The sequence below is a fragment of the Geotrypetes seraphini genome, chromosome 13, assembly GCF_902459505.1.
Source record: "Geotrypetes seraphini chromosome 13, aGeoSer1.1, whole genome shotgun sequence".
Taxonomy (NCBI): domain Eukaryota; kingdom Metazoa; phylum Chordata; class Amphibia; order Gymnophiona; family Dermophiidae; genus Geotrypetes; species Geotrypetes seraphini.
In genome coordinates this window covers 58,017,969-58,044,540 of record NC_047096.1, presented here as the reverse complement: position 1 = coordinate 58,044,540, position 26,572 = coordinate 58,017,969, and the positions used below count along the sequence as shown (strand labels likewise).

At 42.6% G+C, this 26,572-nt stretch overlaps 1 protein-coding gene across 3 annotated transcripts in view; it reads right to left on the bottom strand.

Annotated features, from left to right (window-relative positions):
• ETV4 (ETS variant transcription factor 4) overlaps positions 1-26,344 on the bottom strand; it is a 117,958-nt gene extending 91,614 nt beyond the window's left edge. For 2 of the 3 annotated variants that reach the window (XM_033917293.1, XM_033917292.1), the window contains exons 1-4: positions 26,172-26,344; positions 25,513-25,660; positions 24,739-24,829; positions 24,504-24,551 (exon numbers count right to left, since the gene is read on the bottom strand). In XM_033917293.1, the coding sequence (XP_033773184.1) occupies positions 24,504-24,551; positions 24,739-24,829; positions 25,513-25,569 (196 nt within the window). In that variant the 5' untranslated portion in view covers positions 25,570-25,660; positions 26,172-26,344. Of the gene's footprint in view, positions 1-6,024; positions 6,032-24,503; positions 24,552-24,738; positions 24,830-25,512; positions 25,661-26,171 lie in introns of those variants that run through there. The other variant, XM_033917294.1, reaches the window with a different exon arrangement.
• Between the last annotated feature and the right edge of the window lie 228 nt (positions 26,345-26,572).

Sequence of the window (26,572 nt, the reverse complement as noted above, 5' to 3'; positions counted from 1 at the left end):
TGCAGATGGCATCTTCGTCCTTCTCAAGATAGATTCGAATCTTACTAACCTCACCAAGATTATTATAGCATGCATAACGAAACTCCAATCTTAGGCTCTTACTGTACAAATGAAGCTAAATGAGTCCAAAACAAAACTACTTTGGCTTGGCCCAAAGTTAGATCAACTACCTCCGTTCATTCCATTGCCTTCTGGATCTTCACTGCAGATTGAATTCTCAAGCAAAGTTTTGGGCATCATTATAGACTCAACACTTTCGTTTACTGATCATCTTAACTCTAATAAAAAAATGATTTTTTAGCCTCCATATGTTGAGGAAAGTGAGATCCTATTTCCACCAACAACATTTTGCTGTCCTTGTTCAATCAATCATCCTTTCAAGGATGGACTACTGCAACTTGGTCTATTTAAGGCTTACCAAGAAAAGTATTCAAAGACTTCAGCAGATACAGAATATTGCAGCTAGGCTGATCTTTGCAAAGAACAAATTTGACCATGTTTTGCCGCTCTTGCTACAACTCCACTGGCTCCCAGTAATTTCCAGGATCTACTTTAAATGAGCCTGCCTAACTTTCAGGATCCTCCATGGCATTCTTCCCTCTTTAATTCCTCTGTCTTGGAATGCTGCGAGACCCGACATCACCAGATCTATCCAAAAGCTCAAATTATCTTTCCCCTCACTAAAAGGCGTTATCTACATTGGAAAACTAGGGAAATCTCTTCACTTCAAAACTACAGAGCTTTGGAATAATTTCCCTGCCCAGCTGCACAACCTGGGCTCTTTCCAATTATTCCGTAGATACCTGAAAACTTGGCTATTTTCAAAAATGTAGATTTCCGCTTCCCCCTACCACCAACTCCCACTATACTTCCCTTTTAATTTTTGTAAACCGTGTCGAGCTCTATATTTATAGAGAAGATGATTAAGGTTTAGTTAAGGGGTGCACTACCAGACTCCTAAAGAACATAAGAATTGCCGCTGCTGGGTAAGACTGGTAGTCCATCCTGCCCAGCAGTCCCCCCCCCTGAGAACTAGCATCGCACCCCTCCCCCGCTCGAACCAGCATCGCTCCCCCCTGCAAAGCCCCCCCCCAAACAAGCCCCTTATCCCATCTGGCACCGGCATGTCCTGTGGGTTGGTGCTACATGCCGGTGCCAGTGAACGAAGGCCTTCTGTCTCTCGTTCTCTCCGAGGACATTATACCAGCTCTGCTGAGGACATTATACCAGCCTGATACACAATCCAGAATAAAATTAAAAAGCACCGAATGCGAGGACTACATGCTTTGAGAAATTATAAATCAAGAGCAATACATTTCTAAAACTATTTTCTAATATAATAAACTTCATTTCATTGAAATTTTATTTCTTTTCTAACACTATATTCAGGTTCCTCTCGCGTAGGATCTAGCTTCTGCATGAGGGGTGCGGGCTGCCCCAGGCGCAGTCCTCCCAAGGGCACAGCAACCCTCCTCCTCTCGGCCCCCTCCCCCCCACCGCTCCTCTATTTGCCGTGCGCTCTGCCCCTTGCTTTCCTCTGTACCACTTTTTACATCCCTAGCGCGAGGTTGCTGCCCACTCGGCATCAGCGTTCTCTCTGAAGTCACTTTCAGGAATCGCAGCTAGGAAGAAGTGTGAGCCGACACCGATGTGGGCATGCTGCTCACGCCAGAGAAGTTAAAAAGGGACAAGGGAAGGGGACACGCGTGCCACCACCCCAGGTACCGCTCACCCTTCCTACGCCACAAGTTTGATTAAAATGTTGCATCTTCATCATTCCCAACAGAGCCTGGAAATTCTTTAGAGTCACCCAAATTGTATCCTAGTCAGACGGGTGTGCAATACAGAATATATGCCGAAGATATTCTGTTTTTTTCCCTGATAAACGATATCCTTAGTACAGAACTATGTTTGCAAAGATACATGGAAATGGATGAACATGATTTAAAATTAAATGTCAATAAAACGGAGGTAATGATGGCGAAAAGTCAAAGAGAAAATGTTGAGTTGGAAAGTGCGGTTGTTATGGGGGAGGGATTACCAGTAAAAAAGGAGATGCCTATTTTAGGAGTGTGTTTAGATCGTTGTCTGACAATGGAAAATCAAATATTGAAAACGATCAGGGCGGGTTAAACGCAACTTCAAATGTCAATGTTTATTACAAACTTTATATACTGCATAGCCTAAAAAGGATCCAAGCGGTTTACAATGTATAGTTCACATTCATAAGAAAAGAACTCCATTTAAAAATCATAAAATACTATAACAATCAACATCTCAATAACAATAATTCTAAAAATAAAACTCTCAATCAAATCTCAATAAACCATAACTAATTAATACAACTGAAAATTTTCATAAAAGAAATCAATCATTACATAAATAGAAATTACAGTCCCAGACTCAATTCTTCAATTTGAGAAAGCCAGTTGAAAAAAAAAAAAAAAAAAGTGCTTTTAAATGTCTTTTAAAATTTATATACGATTATGGGCAAGTTATTCCATAATAAATTTTCAACCAGCCCTTTTTTTGTAATTTCGTAATGAGAACATTAAATCAACTGTTTTAACAATATATCACGTCCTTTTCTTGTTCCACCCACTATTCTCATTCATATATCTTATGGATATTATGCACTGCTTTTAAAGACCCTCAGAAACACCACCTGAGACTCATTCCATTCAATGTCTTAGGTTTTAAGTGCTGTCTCCTCATCGGGGCAATAATAAAAGCATAGCTCTCTTTGCTGTGTAACAGATAAATAAATAATTCTACTTGTGGTTCTTTTAAAGCAGGGATCTCAAAGTCCCTCCTTGAGGGCCGCAATCCAGTCGGGTTTTCAGGATTTCCCCAATGAATATGCATTGAAAGCAGTGCATGCACACAGATCTCATGCAGATTCATTGGGGAAATCCTGAATACCCGACTGGATTGCGGCCCTCAAGGAGGGACTTTGAGACCCCTGTTTTAAAGTGACTAATCTTATTGTGGTCATCCGTTGAAGGGTATCTTAGCCAACATGTTTCACCAAACGGTTTTGTCAAGGCTGTAACTCCCTTTATTCAACTACATGCTGTCCATTTCGACCATTTTCCCTGTCCCCGCAGGAACTCATTTTCCTGTCCCATCCCCGCAAGTTCTTTTTCTGTCCCTGCCCCATTCCTGCAAGCTCCGTCCTCATCTGCACAAGCCTCAAACACTTTAAAATCGTAAGTGTTCGAGGCTTGTGCGGGTTAAGCCACAGCTTACAGGAATGGGGCAGGGACGGGAAAAAATTTGTCCCCGTGTCATTCTCTGCTCAAGCCACTGCACTATCCATTAGGCTAATCCTCTAGTTTACCAAATTTGGACTGCAGTTGCACTAGCTCCAGCCACAACCAGGAATAAACTGAAAACCAAAGGACGCTGCCGAACAGGCAACCGGTGATCCAAATCAACCGCATCCTGCCCTGACCCACGCTGTTGCATTTTGTCCTAAGTGTAGTTTGCAGAAGATTACAGCAAAATCAAACATTTGGGGGGAACCGGGGTCTGCATCACTATATGGAAAACCAACTATTATAAATGCTGCAGCATGCAAAGTTTCTGGAATATTGATTTTTACTGCTGTCTCATACATGATTTATTCCTCTGATGTATTTTAAGGTCCATCACATCACTCATCTCTCCACTACAATATATTTAAGGCTTTAAAACTTGTCTCATAGAGCTTTTCATACAGAGCCATTTGGGTTGCCCTCTACCTGTCTTATTTTGAAGATGTTCTCTCTAGAATGGACTAGAATATTCTAGGGAAGGTGTCATCTAAGATCTGATCACCTCCTGGGAACGCCTTTCTCGGTACACCCCAGCTCTGGCCACCATTTAGTCAGTTTTTAGATCAGATACGATCAGCCACAATGCGCGCATCGGCGTTTCACTCCCCTCAATGCATTGCTCCCTCGAATTTCTGCAGCCCAAGCACCAAACACTACACTTTTACATTTCAAATCTTATTTGCCAAGCGCTCGACCCCCTTCAAGCTTTCTTAGATCAACTAAAATGATAAAAGGAAGGGGGAGCAAGTAGTCTTCTTGCAGGAGGACCAAATGGTAACCAGGACTACTTTCTGCCCGGGCCATTAAATCAAGAAATCATGAGGTAGAAATTTTTTGAATTTTAAAAGAGATGTAAAAGTTGAGAATTGTTAATCGAGAACAATAGAGCCTCCTCCGTAGGTGTTAGGGAATTTTTATAACATGCATAGTATGTGTGTAAATGCGAGGATGAAGAAAGTGGAAGATGGCAAGATATTATTGATCACATAAGAGAATTAGAATGAAGGCTGGTAGAGCTGCAGTGATACGAGGCATGAGGAAGCTGGGCCGTTTTGGGAATCGGGTTGGTAAACGCAACCGTCGCTAAAGCAGTAAAAATAGGTTTAGTGACGATCGCTGACTAGTGCATCTAGCCCAATGTCCTTATATTAAAGGGATCTCGTTGTTCACAAAAAAAATAACGTTAGAAAACCCAATCTCTTTTTCCAGGATGGCCAGACACACATTCCTGGAGAGAACACAGACTGTTCATTCATTAAAATCTCACAGATCTGCGCAAGACCAGACAGGCTCCAGTCAGCAAGAATCAGCTTGACAACGGCAGAAGTGCCAACTTTGTGGGTTCCTCAGCACCCCTCCCCCCTCAACCACCCAATATTGTGCCAACTCCTTCATTGCCTCCAGGGAGGGTAATCAGCATCCAGTTCTTTTGGAAAGTTGGCTCCGATGGCCTGTAAAATGGAGCTGACAACTCTTACTGGGTGGGGGCTGGTCAACCCTGGTTTTAGCACCTCAGCTGCAGCTTGAAACAGTGGGAGAAGAAGGAAGTAAAACCAGGACTAGCTCAATCTTCTTTGACTTGCATCAGAGACCGAAAACCAGCTGTCTTCAGACTCCCAAAATGTTTTCTACTCGGCATCTGTTTTATTTTATTTTCACCCTGCTCACACCTTTTCAGTATTTTAGTACTTCTCAACCCAGTCCTTGGGGGCACATCCTGCAGACAGGTTCTGAGGACATCCACAATGAATATGCATGGAATAGATTTGCATATCAAGAAGGTACTGAATGGAAATCTATTTAAAACATAGGAATTGCCATATTAGGACAGATCAAAGGTCCATCAAACACAATATCCTGTTTCCGACAGTGGCCAAACCAGGTCCCAAGTAGTAAAACAGATTTTATACTGCTTATCCTGGGAATAAGTAGTGGATTTCACCAAGCCATTTCAATAATGGCCTATGGACTTCTCTTTTAGGAAAGAGAGTATCCAAACCTTTTTTAAACCCCGTTAAGCTAACTGATTTCACCACATTCTCCAGCAACAAATTCCAGAGTTTAAATTACACGTTGTGTAAAGAAACATTTTCTCCAGTTTGTTTTAAATCTACTACTTAGTAGCTTCATGGCATGTCCCCTAGTCTTAGTATTTTTGGAAAGAGTGAACAAGCGATTCATATCTACCCTTTTCCACCTCATATCATATCACCCCTGAGCCGTCTCTTTTCCAAGCTGAAGAGCCCTAGCTGCTTTTACCTCTCCTCGTAGGGAAGTCGTCCCATGCATATTCATTGTGGATGTCCTGAAAACCTGGCTGGCTGGGTCTGCCCCCAAGGACCGGGTTGAGAAACACTGCAGTGTTTAGGCCAGCAGAGACCATCGTCTCAACTGCTGAAGTCAGTGGAAGGCACATGATTCCAAGGTATCAACATATTGAGGTTATGAGATTTCTTTTATTAATTTTTTTCCCCTGCTAGTCGATCATCCTTGACTTTTAGAAACGAAGCATGGCACACGAGATCACTTGCCAAAGAGTTTAGATTCTTGATTCCACTTTATCTTTCAAACCTCAAGCCTGTTTCTTCTATAATGGGGGGTTCCCTCCCCAAAAACACTCCCCCCCCAACGGCAGTGCAAACACAACCCCCTCAGAGCGCTTTCAAATCGAGTTTAAATCCAGTGCGCTGATGGTCCTGCACACGACTGTCAGCCCGGCTTTGTCTGCACACGATTGTCTCGTGCAGTTTTAACTATGAACCATTTTAACAGTACAATTGGCCCTCGACACAGCCAAGGAAGGGAGAAACTTGGCCATTGGACATAGTGTATCCCCTTCAGTCCCCCAGGGTTCGGCGCTTTCAGCGTTACTATTTAATATTTACATGGCCACAATTGGTCAATTGTTTCAATCTTTGGGGGGTTGAATACTGCATATATGCGGATGATAACACCTTTTTCTTCCCAGTGTGTGTCTGGGGTGATGGGTTAGAAAGGTTGCCAAGAACTTATATGAGTGAAATTACAGGATGGATGGAAAGGCAAGGTCTAAGATGGAATGTCGAAAAGACTGAGGTAATGTCAGTGGGGAAATCCGACCGGGTTAATTGGCCAAAAACACTGAACGTAATGGATGAGGTACTGCCTTTGAGGGAGTCAATGACAGTCCTGGACCCAGGACTTGCAATGGGTTGTCAAGTGGTAAAGACAGTGCAAGTATGTTTTGCACAGACACATTTACTGTATCGTTTAAAACCAATGCTATCATCACCTGACTTTCGTGCCGTTGTACAAGCAATGATCCTGTCTCGGCTGGCCTACTGCAATGTCCTGTACGTGGGAATAACAAAGACCAGGTGCAAGGAATTGCAGGGGGTTCAGAATTCCGCGACTAGATTGATAACTGGAACACCAAGATATGAGCCTATTACTCCATATCTCCATCAATTGCATTGGCTGCCGGTGGTATTTAGAATTCAATACAAAGCAATGAAGTTATGTCACCAATATCTGTATATATTAGACTCAAAGGTTTAAGAAAATTAAGGAAATATAAGGATCCGATGACGAGAGGAGGTGTAAAGCCACCTACTATGAAGATTTATTGAGTGGGGAGGATCATGGGAGAGATTTTGCAATTGAAAAAGGTTTAAGTATATAAGGTATATATATTGAGGCTGTGAACCAATATCTGTATGGCACGATCCTGAATTTTTTAAAGAGTTTGATGTCTGGATATCAACCATCAAGATCACTGTGCTCCAAAAATTCAGCATTGCTGAAAAGAAAAGCTAATCCTAAATATGTGGAAACGAATACCATGACATTTATATGTGCTGGAGTAGAGTTGTGGAATAGCCTGGTTGGTCAAATCCGAAAATGTTAGAGACAGGAACGCATTTAGGAAAAATGTTAAAAACACAACTATTTGTAGATGCGGTTCTATGAATAACTGATCTTATCTAAGGATTGAATCTGTCTGCTTTTGTTCCTACTTTGTTTTACTATTTTATGTATGTAAGTTCTTGTAAACCGTCTTGGAAAAAAACGGTATAGAAATTTTTTAAATAAATAAATTACTTTTTGTTTTTGGGATTGTTTTTTTAATTGAAATTTCTTAATGCATTACAATATTAGAAATCAGGCAAATGGCATGAAAGAAAATCACCACGGGAAGGAAAGGAGCGGAAAACATCACGAAAATAAATCGCAACTTTGCTGGAAATCATATACATTTACCTTATGGAGTAGATTAAGCTGATTTTTTTCTCAGGTTTATTCAAAAGAAAAAAAAAGATTCCAGCTGACTTGATTCCAAAAACACAGAGGAATTATTTTCCCACATGACCAGGCATTTAGAAGGAAACTTCAAGAAGAAAGTGCCTCCTACTGCCAAGATTTGGGGTCTCAGCAAAAGAAAGGCCTTGCGTCTGCCTGGACACGTCCGGGAAATTTGAAATTGACTGCCCATAAAACAACACTGATTTTGGGGGGGAAAGCAAGCTTTCATAGTAACTCTTTTTGGACTGTTTGGTTTGATTTGCTCACCTTCCTGGACAGGCTGGGTAGAGAAATGGCGCACACATGTGGCAGTGGGGAGGGGGGGTGGGCGGGGAAGGAGGGGAGAAGAGAACAGGTGTTTGCACCATCACCAAGACAGACCCTCACCTACTACGCCACTGTTGATAATGTAGGCTAGATTGGATAGACCACGCAGGTCTTTAGGAGGGAAGAGAGTGAGGCATAGTGGTTAAAGCTATAGCCTCAGCACCCTGAGGTTATAGGTTCAATCCCCGCAATGCTCCCTGAGACCCTGAGCTAGTCACTTAATCCTCCACTGCCCCAGGTACATTAGATAAACTGTGAGCCTGCCAAGACACATAGGTACTCAAGTACCTGATTTGTTAACCATTCTGAGCTCCTTTGGGAGGATGGGCTAAAAAAAAAAAAGGAATAAATCATTTTATCTGTAGTCGTTTACTATGTAAGTCTTATTAAATTTGATCGCGTTCTTTCTTGAGGCACTGATGGCAGCGGATCAAGTGATAACAACTCCATAAGACTTTTTGACAGGACTCTGCAAAACAGCTCAGCGAGCCAGGCGGCACAGCAGAGGACCAACGGAGTTGTACATTGGATTGACAGGCGGAACTAAGGAGGTGGCGATCAGCAGAGTGGATGTCATTAAAGGCAACATAGTCTGGGGGGGTCAGGACTGGAACCACTTCTATTCCATATCTTTATCAGGCTTGGATATAGATGACGACACAAATCTGCACCAGTGATGAGGAAAAAGGAAAGACAACTCCAACACACACACTGGAACACTTTACCAGCTTATCTAAGGGAGGATACAGTTCTGGAGAGATTTAAAGGATCTCTAAAAGGCTCTCTCTTTAAAAATGCTTTTGAGACTTCAGAAATTAGACATGAATACTGTAAGAAATGTCTCTCTTTAAATCTTTCTGCTAGTCTTACAGCTCTGGTTTCAATCAATAGCCCTCCCTATTTGGCCTTCGACTACTTGTTCATGGTTTTAAAAAAATACAGTATATAGCTTAGGTAACTGAAGGGCATTCATATCAAATTTTAAATAAAACTTGAAACTTCAAAGTTTCAAGTTTATTAAAAATTGTGATTAATCGCTTATTCAAAGTTCTAAGTGATGTACAAAAATTAAAAATTAAAAATTTCTAGGGGACGGAATAAACAATTTGGACTAACCAGACAGAACATATAAAACAAAAGGGGAAAGAAATACAATTGTTGATAGTAAAGAAGACAAATAAGGAAAAAACAACAGGGAGGGTACAAGCGGAAGACTTAAAATAAGCCAGAAAATAAAAATTTGTTAAAGGATCCTAATCTAGCTTACAAAGAAAGCATTTGAGGGAAGAACAAACATGTTGCATCCCAGTTGCATAAATCCTTTGGCTACACATCCATTTCAAGCTCAAAAACCTGGAAACTGTCAAAGCAGGAAATATTTTTTAGAAGTTTTTTTGCATGCCAGATGAGATGAAAGTACCAATGTGTGCTGAAATGCAGAAATAGTGAGATAATACTGCCTCTGTAGAGGTCACCCATTCTCAGAGGAACGGCTGGAGACAAAAGACCAGCTGTAAGATAAATGCTTCCAACCCCTGCACCTCTGACACCATCTCATTTATTACGTTAAAGCGAAGTTCAACAAAATCCTTACTATTTAAATCCTGAATGAACTTTTGGAGGGACAGGGGTGTAGAGGGATTCATTGATAGCTTTGATAAAAGGCAGAGTCCAAGGATACATAAATCAAACTTGAAAGAATAGAAACATAGAAACTTGATGGCCCATCCAGTCTGCCCATCCGCAGTAACCATTATCTCTTTCTCTCTCCGAGAGATCCCACGGGCCTATCCCAGGCCCTCTTGAATTCAGACACAGCCTCTGGCTCCACCATCTCTTCCGGGAGACTGTTCCACGCATCTATCACCCTTTCCGTAAAAAAGTATTTCCTTAGATTACTCCGGAGCCTATCACCTCTGAACTTCATCCTATGCCCTCTCATTGCAGAGTTTCCTTTCAATTCAATTCTGTAATATAATATCATGGCTCCAGTCACATCCTCACAGACTTTGGAGCAATATTACTGTATTTTGATTTTACTCAAGCCTTTTTCAGTTTCGATACACCACAGTGTGGTCTCTTTAGTTTCTGGATCATTCTGCCTATGACTGATAAAATTGACTGTGTTAAGACCCATCTCATCTCCTCATTTTTACCTCCTGTTCCAATATGTCACATTAGGGTTGTCCAGAAAAACCTAAAAGTTGGAAAAATTGTGCATTCCCAAGAATTTGGATTGCGCTTGATCAGAAAATAATTTTTAAAAAAATTTTTTAAAGCCCATCCTGGGGTCCCTCAAAACCACTAATTACATAAAGCCCCGTTTTTCTTTAAATTTGCTATTATTTTTGCTTAATGGAGCAAATTTCTTGGTATTATAGCTCTAACTTATGTTTTCACACCCAGCAATGATACATCGATAAAAAGATATTTTCTGAAAAAAAAAAAATCTAGTGGTATTTCATTAAACCTTCAATATGTGCACTTTATTGTGAACAACATCGATTACAGACTAAGGGCTCCTTTTACGAAGCAGCGGTAGCGGTTTAACAAGCGTAATATTACACGCTAAACTGCCGGCCGCGCAAGCTGCTACCACCTCCTCTTGGAGTTTTTCGGCTAGCGCAGGGGTAGCATGTGATTAAAAGTTGCGCGCGTTAAATAAAAAGGAGCCTTAAGGGCCAGATTCTATAAACAGCGCCATAAGTTAGCGGTAGGCATCGTACCGCTGCCTATCTTAATTGTTTTTAATTGGCACGATAATTCACCGTGCCAATTAAAAACAAAAAGTAGGCACTGGTAGACACCTACAAAGGTAGGCATCATAGTCACGTCTAAGGAGGCGTCTTAATGGTTTCCCAAGGTCAAAATAGGCGTGGTTAGGGGTGGAGATAAGAACATAAGAAGTTGCCTCCACTGGGGCAGACCAGAGGTCCATCCTGCCCAGCGGTCCGCTCCCGCGGCGGCCCATCAGGCCCACTGCCTGAACAGTGGTCTCTGACTAATTTTTGTAATTTACCTCTAATCCTGTCCCTATAACCTTACCTCTATTCCTATCTGTACCCCTCAATCCCTTTGTCCTCCAGGTACCTGTCCAGACCTTCTTTGAATCCCTGTAGCGTACTTATGCCTATCACATCCTCCGGCAGCGCGTTCCATGTATCCACCACCCTCTGGGTGAAAAAGAACTTCCTGGCGTTTGTTCTAAACCTTTCCCCTCTCAATTTCACTGAGTGCCCCCTTGTACCTGTGGTTCCCCTTAGTTTGAAAAATCTGTCCCTATCCACTTTTTCTATGCCCTTCATGATCTTGAAGGTTTCTATCATGTCTCCCCTGAGTCGTCGCTTTTCCAGGGAGAAAAGCCCCAGCTTTTTCAGTCTGTCAGTATATGAGAGATCCCCCATACCTTTTATTAGCTTAGTTGCTCTTCTCTGGACTCTCTCAAGTACCGCCATGTCTTTCTTGAGGTACGGCGACCAGTACTGGACACAGTACTCCAGATGTGGGCGCACCATTGCACGATACAGTGGCAGGATGACTTCCTTCGTCCTGGTTGTGATACCTTTCTTAATGATACCCAACATTTTGTTCGCTTTCCTTGAGGCTGTGGTGCACCGTTAAGATGGGATTTTCATAGGTGTTTGCAATGTAGGCCGGTAAAACCCTGGCTCGCATTACAGGCGCCTACGTTTTCTGGTATACGCCATTAGCCTCAATTCTTTAAACAGCGCCTAAGCATGACTGCTGGTGCCAACGCAATTTTTGTAGGTGACTGACCAATTAAAACCAATTAAAGTAATTACGGGGCCCTTTTATTAAGGCACTAAATCAGTTAGCGGACCTTAATAAAAGAACCCCTATGTTGGCCAGCGGTACGGCGCCTACTGCTAAGTTATGACAACGTTTATAGAAATCGGGTCCCGCCAGCTGGTTTAGCGTGGCAGCATTTTTTTTCCGCGCAATTATCAGAACAGCCCGCCATGGTCTTTTCCGAGCAGCCTCCGACTCTGCCATGCAAATGTATTATAACGAGGTCATAAATATTAAAGGGATAGTAAAAGGGACTCATTAAATATGTCAACGAGCACTTCAGACAATTTCTTCATCTTCGCCAGGCAATTCTCCAAGCGTGGTACTGGCTTTTGGACAACCAAATTACCAGCTGGTCCAGAGGTGCTGGTACTGTGAAAAGCGTGTCACAGGTGTGTGTTTCTGGCTGTGGCTCACGATAAAAAAAAACCCTTAAAAAAACCACCATTCACATAAATTATAGTAGCATAGCTGTATAATAGTTTCAGGGGGAAAAAAAATCTCAAAAAGCATGCGTCTTGGGCACTTGTACTAAAGACATGTCTTCTGCGTGCTTGTCGAAAGCAGGGCTGTGGAGTCGGTAGATAAATGTTCCGACTCCGACTCCTCAGTTTTTTGTACTTCAGACTCCGACTCCGACTCCAGGTACCCGAAATTTCCTCCGACTCAGACTCCACAGCACTGATTAATTTTCAGATCGTTAAAATGGAATGTCAAGTTGAGAGAAATGAGCATTTTCGACACCACCTTCTTTTTGCTTTTAATCAAGGTTCTAAGGCCGCAGAAGCTGCTCGCAACATTTGTGCTGTGTATATAGTGGGTGCTATAGCTGAAAGAATCGCTCGTGATTGGTATGCCAAGTTCAAAAATGGAGTCGGTAGATAAATATTCCGACTCCGACTTCTCAGTTTTTTGTACTTCTGACTTCGACTCCAGGTACCCGAAATTTCCTCCGACTCCTCAGCCCTGGTCGAAAGCCAATCCTTTCACCTCCCCTCCCTTCCGTCCAATAGTGCTGGCATGCCTACGATCGACACAACAGTCACGTGTGACGTGTGCCTATATTGCGCTCCAATAGCACGATATGCGTGCCTACAGCGTAGCTTTTTCTTGGCACCGACGCACATTTACGCCTCGTTCTGTGGATTATTCGGCGACTCATCTCATGGAAATTTGGCGACCCGTCGCAAATTTCGTTTGCATGCACGGTTCCGAGAACGACTCGTCTTTTTTTAAATGGTTACATTTACGGCCACAATAGCAGCCTGTTGGATTTTACCGGCGATATTAGAGAATCTGGCCCTTTTTGTCTTCAAATGAATCCTATCCTGGCCCTACCACATTGCCCATTTTCCATTTGTGCTGGGTCTTCAAACCCTTTCATCCATATATCTCCAGATATTAAGGGATCCTTTCATTTAAGCTGCAGAAAAAGGTGGCTTTAGCGTACCCTTCTGCAGATCTTTCCTGCACTCCAAGAACATTTTTTTTTTGACAGGGGTAGAAAATGGCCAATTTTCCATCTTTTGAATTAACAGTCATGCTTTAAATTTTGCCATTAGCATGTGGCCAAAAATTATACTAGCTTGTGAGCTTTTGGAGGCAGCGAGGACTCGCACAATAATCACACGGGAATATAGACGCACTAAATTTGTAAACGCATGTGTCGCGCACACACATTGCAAAATTACTGCAGGAAGCCTCAGTGCATCCCATAATAACTCCTTTTCAGCTGTGGTAAACGCAGGCTAGTGCTAACTGTGGATTGTATAAGAACCCCTTAATGATTTATGTAAATGCAGAAGTTTATAGAAAATTACTAAAGATGCTGTTATTTGTAGAAATAATTTTCCTTCTCCGGTAGAGCTGATGAACTACTCACGGTTTGTTTGTATGCTTATTTTATCATGTTTTTGTTTTAAAACTATGCATGTAAACCGTTTAGTTGTAAACGGTATAGAAATTGTTAAAATAAATAAATAATACCCCCAACCTTCCACAGGCCACAAAACAAGAAAGTCTCTGCAAACAGGGATAGTCTCTGGCTGTTAAGTACATCACCACTTATCATGAAACACCCCTAAAGGGCTCCCTGAGGATTCCCAACTTCCTTAGTACAGCGAAAAAGAACCATTGTAAGTCTGTAAATTACACACGTCAACACATGCACCCCCTTATCCAATACCACTTAAGGGCTTCCTACAGCTAACTCTCGTCAGACTAAGGAGATAAAGGGTGTGAAGAGCTCATCATGACCTCTAGGCTTAAGGTAGTTTATCAGTTCCTGAATCAATACAAAGCATAGAAAAAAAAAAGAAAAAACGATCTCGTCCCTTGGACAGACTCACAGCCTAGAGACACACATGTACATTAGTATACACAGAGGAAACTGCTCTAGCGTGAGCAAATGATGTTACCTGTTACTGCAGCTAGGACCCTCGAAAACTAACCCAGTTCCCTTTTGATTCATTTCGTAACATCTATGCCCAAATGGCCACTAGCGACCAGATTGGAACCTTCCTTCTCAAGATTTAAAAAGCAGGTTACAAAGTCGACTCTTCCATCAAAACCTCAACACTCGAGACTTTGACATAATGCTGTCATTCGCCTTTCTTTCCACCGTCTTAGCTCTCCTCCTTACTTCTCCAGATTTTCAATGACACTGTGCAACAAATTTTTACTTTTTTTTTCTGGGCCAAGAAGAAAATGAGGTTTACTTTATAGAATTTGACCTCCGATCACGTACAATTTTCAGCAAATCGCAAATATTTATTTATTGCATGAGAAGTCATAATGTAACGCATTGCGCCGATTTAAGAGTTCCTATAAATATTATTTTCTAGAATCGTTTTGCTGTTGAAATATGTTTATAAATGAGATTTGGAGCATCTCTAATTAATGTCCAATAATAGTCAGCCAACATTGATGAATTCCATCTGCCCTGGTGAAACCTTTCCCCGTGCTCATACTACTAAGATTATCGGGGAAGAAAAAAAATCTAATTTGAGACAAACTGTTTTAATATTTCACAGATTGTTATAACATTTACTCCAAGCATTAGACAATATAGTGAAAATGTTAATTTTTATTGCTCTTTTGCCAAAAATCAGAGGGTTATACTGAAAAATTAAGGTCAGTTTTAAATTCAGCGACCCCCAAATCACTATAGAACAATTCATGCCCCAAAACCTCTGTTGCAGAGTGTTATTTGTAAAGTGCCTCGTTGAATTATTTTTAGTTCAATGTTGGCAATATATCAAGCCTGGGTAAATAAATAAAATATAGTCTCACCAGCTCCACACAGAAGGACCAGCAAAAGCAGAACATTCCGACGCAGTCTCTATGAACGGCTCATTCACATACACAGTAACATAGTAAATGATGACAAATGAAGACCTGCATGGTCCATCCAATCTACCCAACAAGATTTCCAAAGCCGTATCACCAATCTATTCCCAAACAAAATCCATTTTAAAATTCTTGGTGGGCAGCAATACTTGTAATAATCCATAGAGCAAGTTAAGAGGTCACGGTGTCGTAAACAGACATCCGGTATTTAGAAGGGCATTCTCTACTGGCTTCAGGAACAGAAAGCAAGCATGGTCTATAATCTCTGTTTTTACTGGCACTGGCTAGAAGCTAAAATGTTATAAGGGTAGATATGTCATCCTTTTGTTGACAATTACAGAATCCCTCGTTTCAATCTGAGTTTCTCTAAGTTTGCATGGAACTCCAAAGAGCGCCATCAGGAGAAGTTTCTTGGTCCCGTTCGTTTATTTAATTTTTTCTTAAAAAAACCCAAAAGCGGTGGCGTCAGGGGAAGCGATCCAGAGAAAAGGGGAATACTTGCGATTATCCACTCAGTTCTTGGTCATTCAATCTTTTCACTCCTCCAAGGTGGTCTCGATTCTCCTGAATATCTGCAGTGGACATGCCAAGACGTTTCCTTATAGCTAGTCTAAGAAACCCACCTCAACAGGCAGGGGCCACCAACTGAAAGCTGAGACTCTATGCAAGGAGCATTTATGCTTTTCAAAACTACTTTTAGTTCAAGAGGCCCACTCTCAAGAAACCCAAGACTTGCCTCAGGATCTTAATCCTACCTAAACGAACATTAATCAATCGCCTCTTTTGTCAGTGACCCAGCAGCAATTCTTATCTTCTCCTTAGAAACATGATGGCAGATAGTCTGCCCATCCGCAATAGCCATTATTTCTTCCTCTCTCTAAGAGATCCCAGGTATCTATCCCATGCTTTCTTGAAATTCAGACACAGTCTCCCTCTCCACTACCTTTTCCGGGAGACTGTTCCACACATATTCCACCTTTTCTGTAAAAAAGTATTTCCTTAGATTACTCCTGAGCCTAGTTCTAAAGAGCTATAAAACAAGCAAGCCCTTATTTTTGGGGGCGGGGTCTACGTGCCTGAGGTCTCTCCTGCTGAAGATAAAGAAGGTACATTTACAAGCTTGAACTTCTGCAAGGCTGAGTATTAGTGCTCTAATACAGTAGCACAACATTCAATCCAGCAGCCCATCCTTAAAAAATTAAGAAAAAGGGGTCCAAAATATTGTGATTTTGGCATCTCATTTTCTCAGCGGTCAATTACAAAAGCTGGACACTACGGAAACAAGACAGAAAGATCGATTCATTTAAGCTTTGTTGCTGGTGAAGGATTTTGTGTGTGCTTTGGACCACCAGAAGAACTAACAAAATCGATTCTCGAAAAGTTCAAACCAGCTATGTCACTCGAAGCATAAATGATGACGTTCCAACCGTCTTATTTTGGTCACACCATCTGAAGAGAAAGTTCATTGGAGAAGGACATTGTGTTTGGGAAGATCGAAGGAACCAGGCGAAGAGGGCGACCTGCAATCAGATGGCTGGACACGTTGAAAACAACCAAGGGGATGACGCTGACAGACCTTATCGGACTAGCACAAAACCAATTTCTTTTTAGATCTGTAACTCATCAAGTCTCTAGGATGCGAGCATGAATCAACAGCATCTAACTAATAAAAATCAGTGAATACAGATGTGGCATTGGTCAAAAGAAAATCATTCATGCAAAAAAGCAATGGACTTTATTATTCAAATTTTGCCTGAAGTGCAGCATGAGGTTTCACGTAGATCAGAGACATGCTAACAAATCAACTTGGCCTCATCGGGATGCTGTTTATGCTGTCAAACATCTGATGCATCAGGTCCAAATGTGGTTGAACACCAATTTTCCTTTAGAACTGATTTGGTTTGTAAATCTTTGAGCTGTTCTGCTACTTGGGATCTAGCTAGGTGCTTGGGGACCTGGGTTGGCCACTGCTGGAAACAGGATGCTGTCCCAGTACGGCAATTCTTATGTTCTTACATGAGCCAAGTATAGAACAGTCAAGCCATTGTGACATCACTGATGAGGTTGGCTCTTAGGCATTGGTGGAATGAGGCATTATGACATCATAACCTCAGCTCTGGAATGTTGCCTCTATTTGGGTTTCTGCCAATACTTGGGACCTGTATTTGGTCACTGTGGAACCAGGATCCTGGGCTTGACGGGCCTTCGGTCTGTCCCAGTACGGCAATTCTTATCTCCCCAGTCAAACCACCCTCATTTTCCAATCCTTTCACTAACTTGCTGTCCAGTCATGTTCATTCACTGTTCCACCTCCTATCTTCTCTGTGTAGATATTCTCTCTCCACATCCCTGTCTGGAATAGCCATCTCACCCCAGTTCAACTAAGCAAGCTAATCCAATCCTGGTTTTAACCCAGTGCATCCAGAGATTTGCAGTTCCATTTGGTTTTCGGTTCTTCACCAATGTAACAGAACAACTTAAAAGTCAGCATGCAAAATCATATAAGCCCAATATATTCAACACCTACTGATACAGCTAAAGGAGATAATGTTCAGATGAATTTAAGTAACTTTCTGGAAAACTCCTCGGAAGTAACTTCTCTCATTGTGACATTTGCTTTGGAATTTGATAGGGTCTCGATTCTCCGGACTTATTTCAGACATATTAATGAGCAATTTCTAGGTTCCTGATATATCTCAAGTAACACAGAAAAGGAGGAAAGACTTCTTGGCATATAGACCTAGAGTCCAAACCTTGGGTGGATCCTACATAGTGAAATTTCCTGCTGCGACACGCTGGCAAGGAGGAGAGTCATCCATGCCGGCTGACTCGTGGCGAGAGGCATGTCCTGTAGGAAGTCTGCAGGCGCAGGTGACTCTCCTCCTCTCCCTTGCAGCTCCCGGATCCCTCCACTGAAGCGGGTCGCTGCCAGATGGGCCTATGCGCATGCGCGGACATCATCGCGCCAATGTCCACACACTTCCGGGTGCCTTCTGGTCGGGGCACTGGATTGAGTGTGCCGCCAGCCAGAAAGTTTGCCAGACACTGCTTTAAGTGGGAAAAAAAACTACCTATTTTTTGAACCTAAGCAATTGTTAGATTTCATTGTGGCTAAAGTACACTTCTCCCTCCATATTCATGGTGATTGGGGGGGGGGAATGAAATGACCCGCGAATATGGAAAAACCACGAATATCTTTCTCATATGTTATTCGCAGTTTTCTGTAAAAACCCTTGAGAATATGATAAAACCGCGAGAAAGTATTTGCTTTCCAGTATTTTTTGCTTGTTTGTATAGTAGACTATTCAGTAAAAATAAACTAAACACACACACAATCCCCATAATATCCAGCTTCTTACAAACTTTAGCAACTTACTGACCATGCTACACTCTCCTAAACAATACATTAGCAATCTTGAGAAAAAGCCAGAGCAAACGGCAGGGGGTGTTTAATGAACCGATCATTTTCTTCTCTAACCGCGATAGCCATGCTGAATGCTCCGTGCTGCTCCCGACGCTCAGAGTCCCTATGAGCGTCGGGAGCAGCGCGGAGCATTCAGCACAGCTCCCTGCGCTAATAACCACCATCACGGTTTAGTAAAATGAGGTTAAACGCCTGCGGTAAAGAATTTCACAGTCTAGTGCTGCCACTGAAAACCAGCCGAGCTCCCAGGGAAACCAGCTTCACTCCTGAACACAACAACAGAACAGACACTACCTGTTTACGTGAGCGTGGCGTGCGTGATGGAACATAAGGTTGCGGTAACATTTTTTTTTTTAAATACACAGCAGGTTTGGCCATATCATCATCTGTGAGGCCTTGTTTTGCACAGAATGCGGAGGCAGAAATTGAACATCCAGGTTAGGATGCTCACAATTCATCTGGTATTTTACAAAAGGCTCTGCTGAGCGCGAAGTCTTTTGTAAAATAAAGTATGAAATACATGGACGCTGGCATGACCAGCCTCTTCAGAAAGAAAAAGGGAAAAAATAAAACAGGAATGGGCTTTACACATGGCAAAATACATGGCTGAATTGCACGAAGCAGCATTAAAGTGCAGGGTAAAAACTAGTATTTGAGATTATACAATTAACCCGTCACTCACTGGTGACAATCCCAAGTCCAAACAAGCAGTTAGCTGGCTCTCGTCCAGGCCTTGGAGCCAATGGAAGACATTTTGAAACATGATGCAAATGGACAGCGTCTCACCCAAACCACACTCCCATGAAATTTCTGCATCAGGTAGGAAGAGTGGCTTTCTGATATCGGCATTTACACTGGCATGCAAAGACTGATATTTCCACCAGCAACCTGTGCCAAGTCATCAGATGAGAATCAATATGCCCGTTGACCACAGCAACCGATTAATCACGCTGCCGAAATGTTGAATCATCTGTTAACACTTTCAGGCATGCCTGCACAGAGACCTAGAGCAATGCTTCCCAATCCTTTCTGTGGCTGCGACTCCACGATTTTGGCCAAATAAAATGTGTGTGACCCCTAAAGGTGCAGAATACTGATGCACCTATGGAGAGCCCACCTAGGTTGTGACCCCAAATGGGGTCCTAACCCACAGTTTGGAAAGATCTGACCTAGACAAATCATGATAGAGTCAGCCAGCCCCAATATTAGTCCTTGGACCAGCACACATTAAATTCCTCTTTGAAGACTGTATCAAAGTCTACAAAAAGCTGCAATTTAAAGTATGCAACTCATGCTATCCTTTTGATCTCATCAGTCATGGGAAAAAAAGTATCTAAAGTGACTCAAAAACTATTGTGTTTTTTTTTACTTCAAGTACCCAATCCCTGCAACTTAAGGGCAAAGCAATTTACCTGTGTCTTCCTATTAACTCCCTAATAGTTTGGTACATCCTATTTTTCCTTTAACCTATTAATAAATGATGCTCAACGGTCCAATAGAGATGGTATCAACCAGGGGATTAAGGTCAGGGATATATATTAGCATAAATTATAACAAACACAACACAGCATTATCCCAAAAGAGAGACCCTAAACCTCGATAATGGGACCAATCCCTGAAGTACCCCTCATAGCAAAAGACAGTCCTCCCCAGCTCACCTGCTGCCATATCAGTTTTCCCAAAACACAACGAAAACCAACTCACTAGTCCGTCACAGCCCACATCTCCCAGCCTCCAAAGAAGCTCATCGTGACTCAAAGTATCAATGGGATGATGAAATATCTAAGAAAAACAACCAACACCGCCCCTCCTGCAGCCAACTCCTGATGTAATTTGTCCAACAAGGAAAACTAACACAGTCACGCTGCACCTGAACCCCAACCAGTCTGGGTACAGAACCTCCAAGCCTCCCAAAAACCCTACCCAATCACAGCAAGCGTTTTAATGAGCGAGTGACATAATGCAACTGCCAGGTTAGTCCACAGAGATACCGGCTCTGATGAGACATTTCAACACTGTACATCTGACCAGCTTTCCAGAGCTGTGCCCACTACATAAGCACCAGACAGCTCAAAGGGATGGGGCTACCTACGGCAGATCCTGCAACACAGAAAATTGAAAAAGGCCTCCTCCATCAGGCCAGTGAATGCAAAGTATTAGGTCAGTCTAAAACAAACAAAAAAAAAAAAAGTTTCACCTTCGCTGTAAAAATACATTCACGCCCCTCTCTCAGTACAAACACATCTGCCATTTCTTTTTCTTTCCCCAGATGTTTCTGTGGGTGGATCAACAAGCGTTTTCATGACCCTCTGCTATAGCAGGCAGAGAGGATAAAAAAAATTAAGCACAAAAAATGGGGGGGGGGGGGGAGCGAGGTCGAAGGAGTGATAAAACTGAAAAAGCACCACAGGCATATTTTAGGAAGTTTCCTCTTGAAGCTCATCCCTGACACCAACAATCCTTAGCCCGCATTCCAAGCCACATTTAAAACACAGCTGGATTTTGAGATGCAAAATACCAAAATTCTAAAGAAATGTTTGGGAGACCCACAGTGTGCAGACTGAACCATTCCACATCCCTCAATAACTGGTTAAGAATACAGAAAAGCAAATATTTCATTCCTTTTTAGCATGTTTACCCATGCATCATATAATCAAAGAGGATATGCTATAAATATGGGATGCATGGTGGTGCTAGTCGACCTTCAGCATCTACTGGACTTTTATATTTAATCCATCCCATTAAATAAAAATGGTTAATAAATTTAAAAAAAAAAAAAAAAAACAACTTCAAATTTATCTATCTTTCTTCTACAGCAGATTCTGGAACTAGCTCCAGGTAATTTCACCTATTTGCAAGTAAAATTTGCCACAGAAAGCCCACAGCTCTGCTTCTCGGAGGGGACGCAACGTAGGATTACTTATAGAGTATCTGCAGCTGGATGAACACAGTATAACCCCGTCACTGCTGCCACTTCCCATCCCAAAAAACATGGATGCTGTGGATGGACAGACTGGACGGGCCTTTTGGCCTTTATCTGCCATCATTTTTCTAAAAGCACTCGGAGAGATGAGAGCAAGCAGAGTAATGCAAATAAGGATCTCTCACTGGCTCACCCTTTGCGAGCCGCCACTTTAGTCTGCTGCCAGGGTTTCTGGATCCTCAGCCAGAGCTCTTCTTGCGGGTCTCTGAGCTTTCTGAGGGAAAATAAAGTCCAGCTTTCCAAACCTATATAAATTGTTTGGCTTTCTTTCTATACTAGAAGGGTAAAATTAAAGGAAGCCAAAAAAAGAAATGCAGTAAAAATAACAGAGAAGTCCTTATGATCTTATTTTGGGACACTTCATTTTCAGTGGCTCACATAACTTAAAACCAAACTAAATAAATATTGCATAATGTCCTAGTATATTGTGAAACCTGTAGGTTTACATGTTCGGCACTCTTCCCCAACAGTGTCCATGCTATCTTACACAGTGGCATAGTAAAATCTGCCACTAGAAAATGTTTTCAGCTCAAGCCTCCACAAAAATACGAATAAAGCATCATTTAGGGCAGGGGTAGGCAATTCCAGTCCTCGAGAGCCGGAGCCAGGTCAGATTTTCAGGATATCCACAATGAATATGTATGAGATGGATTTTCATACACTGCCTCCTTGAGAAGTAAATCTATCTCACGCTTATTTACTGTGGATATCCTGAAAAACTGACCTGACTGTGGCTCTCTAGAACTGGAATTGCCTACCCCTGATTTAGGGGGACAGTCACCCCAAAGCCCAACCACAGTTCAGCAGCATTTAGGGAGTGGTAGCAAGGTCAGTCGGAGCATGATTCTCCTTCTAGTTTAAAATGCACTGCGGAAAAGGATGAGCATTCCAATTCCACTTGTCGGTGGACTCCCTCTTCACCCAACTTTGGAAGAACCTAGGGTGGGGGAGGGACTCAAGATGAACTAAGGCAGATATGGAGAAAATCCATTCTGCGACAAATTCAAATAGCAGGGTGTTCTAGGTCCACCTTATCTGGTCTGTAAAACAGGCAGGGAGGGGCTGGGGGAGGGCAGTAGTGAGGAATTATTCCTTACAGTACAGTCAATCCTTGGATAACGAGTATCGTGGTTTACGAGCATTTTGCAAGACGAGCAAAACATTTTCTTAAATTTTAACTGGAGAAACGAGCGTCGTCTTGCAGTACGAGCGTCACGTCAAATATGCACAATACACATCACTGATCGCAGCTGAACGTGATACATGCACCCGCAGTTCAAGCGCGCACAACATACGCACATCTCACGCTGAGCGCGGCCGAACGTAATAAAAGCATCACACCCAATTCGCCCGCAGTGTAGCGACTGTTCGAAACGAGTGAGATCTTGCAATACAAGTACATACAGTACCGTATTTTGTATTAAAGTTTTTGGGATGTGGAACAAATCGTCCGAGTTTCCATTATTTCAACATACGAGCACTTTGGATTACGAGCATGCTTCTGGATCGAATTATGCTGGGAAACCAAGGTACCTCTGTACTTTCAACCTGTCACTAGCTTGTGTTATCAGCTCTGGGGGACCCTCAAATATTTCACAACCATAAGGTCTCTCTATTGCTCCATAAAGATCACGCCTCTTCATTTCAGTCTGCTCTACTGTGAAAGCCGGTTGATCCCATTTATCAGCTCTGCAGCTGCTCTGTAAACACACCCCATAACACCCCCCAGTACCGAGTCTCTCACCAAGAGCTGGACAGATGAAGGGAATTTGAGAACCAGATTCAGAATGGGCGCCGACGACATCCTGCACCTCAATTTAACCAGAAGGAAATCCATTTTTCAATCCAATTTTTATATTGGGTAGGGTGGGGGGTGCGGAGGACACAGGAACCATAAGCAAACCAAGGCAGCAATTTGAGTCACAATACTCTATGTATATCATGCATTTGTACCCAAGCAAATCGTTACACCCTTCCATCCTATGTAATAATCAGAACTACGGTGGGAGTTGGGCCTAGTTATTATCTAAGTTTTGACTTGGTTGTTGCCTATTAATCCATTCAGACAAAAAAAAAAAACCAAACAAAAAAAAAAAACGTACACCCGACAGCTGGCTAACTAGATAGGAAGGAAACCCCCCCTTTATTTTCTGCATCTGAATTTAACAGATCCCAGCTATCTATATTTTACATACACTATATAAAATTAAATCAGCATTTTGCAAAATCCTAACCATCCAGTCTCTGAATGCCATCAAAGACCACAGGATACAAATTTAAGCAAAGAAATCTCTGCTTATCAGGAGGGAGTGGTACCATTAACCCCCTAGCCTTAAAGAACGCTGTGATCTCAGCATAGATTTGGGAGCCTATGCCCCTACATGTTTAGAAACTTAAATTTAAAAAAAAAGCCAGATTAACTCGTGCTGCACACAATCACAGCCATTAAGGTCGACTGCCGACAGAACACCTTTAAGAGTCCATTAGCCAGACTCGAGTTTCCATTAATTGGACTCAAAGGGATTCTTTTGCTTTCTTTCAAAGACAAGTCCTGAGCAAAAACATCTTATAAATCAAACAAGCCTGCTGTTTTAAAGAAAATGTCAGAACAGAAGCAAAATTGAACGTACAAAGTTCCAATCACGGGGTGGGGAAAACACGTTTTTATTAAGAGCATACATCCTAATGTAATTTTTTCAGGTATGAGGGAAATCATTGACTAGAAACTGGGAAGTAACACGGTTAACCCCCAAGTCTCAGCTACTACTGGTAGACAAGGCAAACAAAAAATTATTTTTAAAACTAGGAAAATGGTCCAGGAGCCAAAGCTCATTTCGTAAGCAAATACATAGCACGATTCATAGTTCTGCCTTTACACAACCCCAGCAAGTTGGCAGGGATAAAAAGAAAAACATATTTAAACGTTTGATATAAGGGGAGCTAAATAAACGAAGAATGAGCCAAAACGTACATTAAAAAAAAACCAAACAAACGGGGAGTAAACCACACTCACCTTCTGTCAGCCACGTCTCCTGAAACTGGCTTAAATCCTGGAAGAGATCTGTCGAAATGAAAAGTTATTATTATTTAAGGAGCTACTGAAAATCATTCTGCTTAAACGTTTTAATTGCAGGATGAGCTTATTATAAGACGCGTGGCCTGCCTTTGATTGAGAAAGATTTGGGGGAGGGGGAAAGAGCCACGAAAGCTATAAAGAGATTCACTGTTGTATGATTTGTTAGCGTTACCTTCCGATTCCTGCGGTGGCAATTCCGTGTCCATGAAATTGCTTCTGATGGGTATTAAGGTTCTGCCCAAGTTCCCATTTCCTTGGAGGGTCTAGAGGAGAGAGAGCACACGGGAGCTTCAGAAGCCATCCTCAAGAGGCAAATCGATGTGATCAGGCAAATAAAATTTCATTCTTAAAAGGGGTAGTGTTTCAAATTCCAGAGAAGACTAAAAATGACCCGAATGTGCCCATTCTATGTTAAATACAGTGTGGGTATATATGGATTGGGGGGGCTTATATACCGCATCTTCTCTATGACAGTAGAACTCGGCATGGTTTACAAACTTAGAAAAGAGAACAAGCGCAATGTGGATTTGGAATAGTACGGAGAGGAGCGGAATGGACAACTTTGAAAAGCGCCAAGTTTTCAGATGTTTTCGAAACGCTTGGAAAGCGCCCAGATCGCCCAGTTGAGCAGCAAACTTATTTCCCCAAAAGTAGAGCCTTCCCTAATTTGCCAATGCAGATAACGTCTTTCGACGCAGGAAAGGCCAATTTTAATTTCTGAGTAGATCTGGTAATGGCAGATCTTGCAGAACTCTGAGGAGGAAGATTTTAAGGGCTCCTTTTACGAAGCACGCGCTAATTTGCCCTCGTTTTTAGGCTAGCGTGCGCTTCAAAGTGGCATGCGATAAAGCGTAAAAGGAGCCTAAATGTTAAGCAGGCAGAAAACTATCAGAAACCTCAAGTGACCCGAAGAGGGAAAACCAGACACAATAGTTTTCATACTTACAGTGGTTAAAGTGTAGGGGACCTGCTGATCCACGTAGCCTTTTCTTCTGTGGTCCATCGGTTAACTTTTTGTAGGCATTTGAGGCAGGATCTTTTTTTATTCTTCTTCTTCTTTCCTCCCCCTCCCAAGGCCGGAGGAAAGACGGAGGCTGAAAAACATGAATGGGAAGGCAGAACCATGCATGGATAATGAGCTCCATTCACAAAAAAAAAAAAAATATGCACGCAGAGAGCGCGAGCCAGCGAGCTTTTTGCCACAAGATCCAGCCCAGAAGACCTTACCTGGGGGGGGGGGGGAAGGATCTGCCAATAGATCTGGAAACGAAAATAGGTATCTGAAGTTCTAGATCTGGCCAGGAGACGATTTTTTTTTTAAACAAGGCAAGCTTTTTAAAATCGGGGGGGGGGGGGAGGGGAGGGAAGAAAATACTTCCGATTGTAGCCCTAGGAAACGGAAAAAGGGTCCCTTGTCCTTCACTTTCATCCCAGGTCTAAACTTGAGTAATCAAATAGTTGGGGGGTGTCTCCCCCCTCCCAGATCTGGACGTTCGTACAGCGCGTTTTCCCTTGGAATGCCATCGCTTCCCCCTCCCCCTCCCCGCACACATGGAGACTCGCGCGCGCGAGGGCTCGAGGCTCCTTCGGAAACGCCCGTCTTACCTGCCGAGGGCCGCAAAATCACGGCCGCTTTGGCGAGGACTCGCCTTTCCGCTCGCTTTTGTTGGCCCGGGGGAGACGCAGCGCCGCTGAGTTTCCTTTCATGCTCTCGGGTTTCCTTCGGCTCCGGTTTCACGCGCTTTTCTTTTTTTTCTGAATGAAGCCTGGGCCCCGCGCGCGATCCCACCAATCAGAGCGGGGGAAGAAGGCGGGGCGCGATTCTGTCAGCCAATCGCGAGAGCTGGCTTTTTTTTTTCTCCCCAGGCCCGCTGTTTCATTCAACTCTCGGATTCCATTCATAAAAAAAAAACCCCAGCGGGAAACGAGCCTGGCGAAGTTCATTCCCTACGTCTGCAAGGGCAAGGAGGGAAACTCGAGTTTTCCAAGGAGTTCTTGCCGTTTCG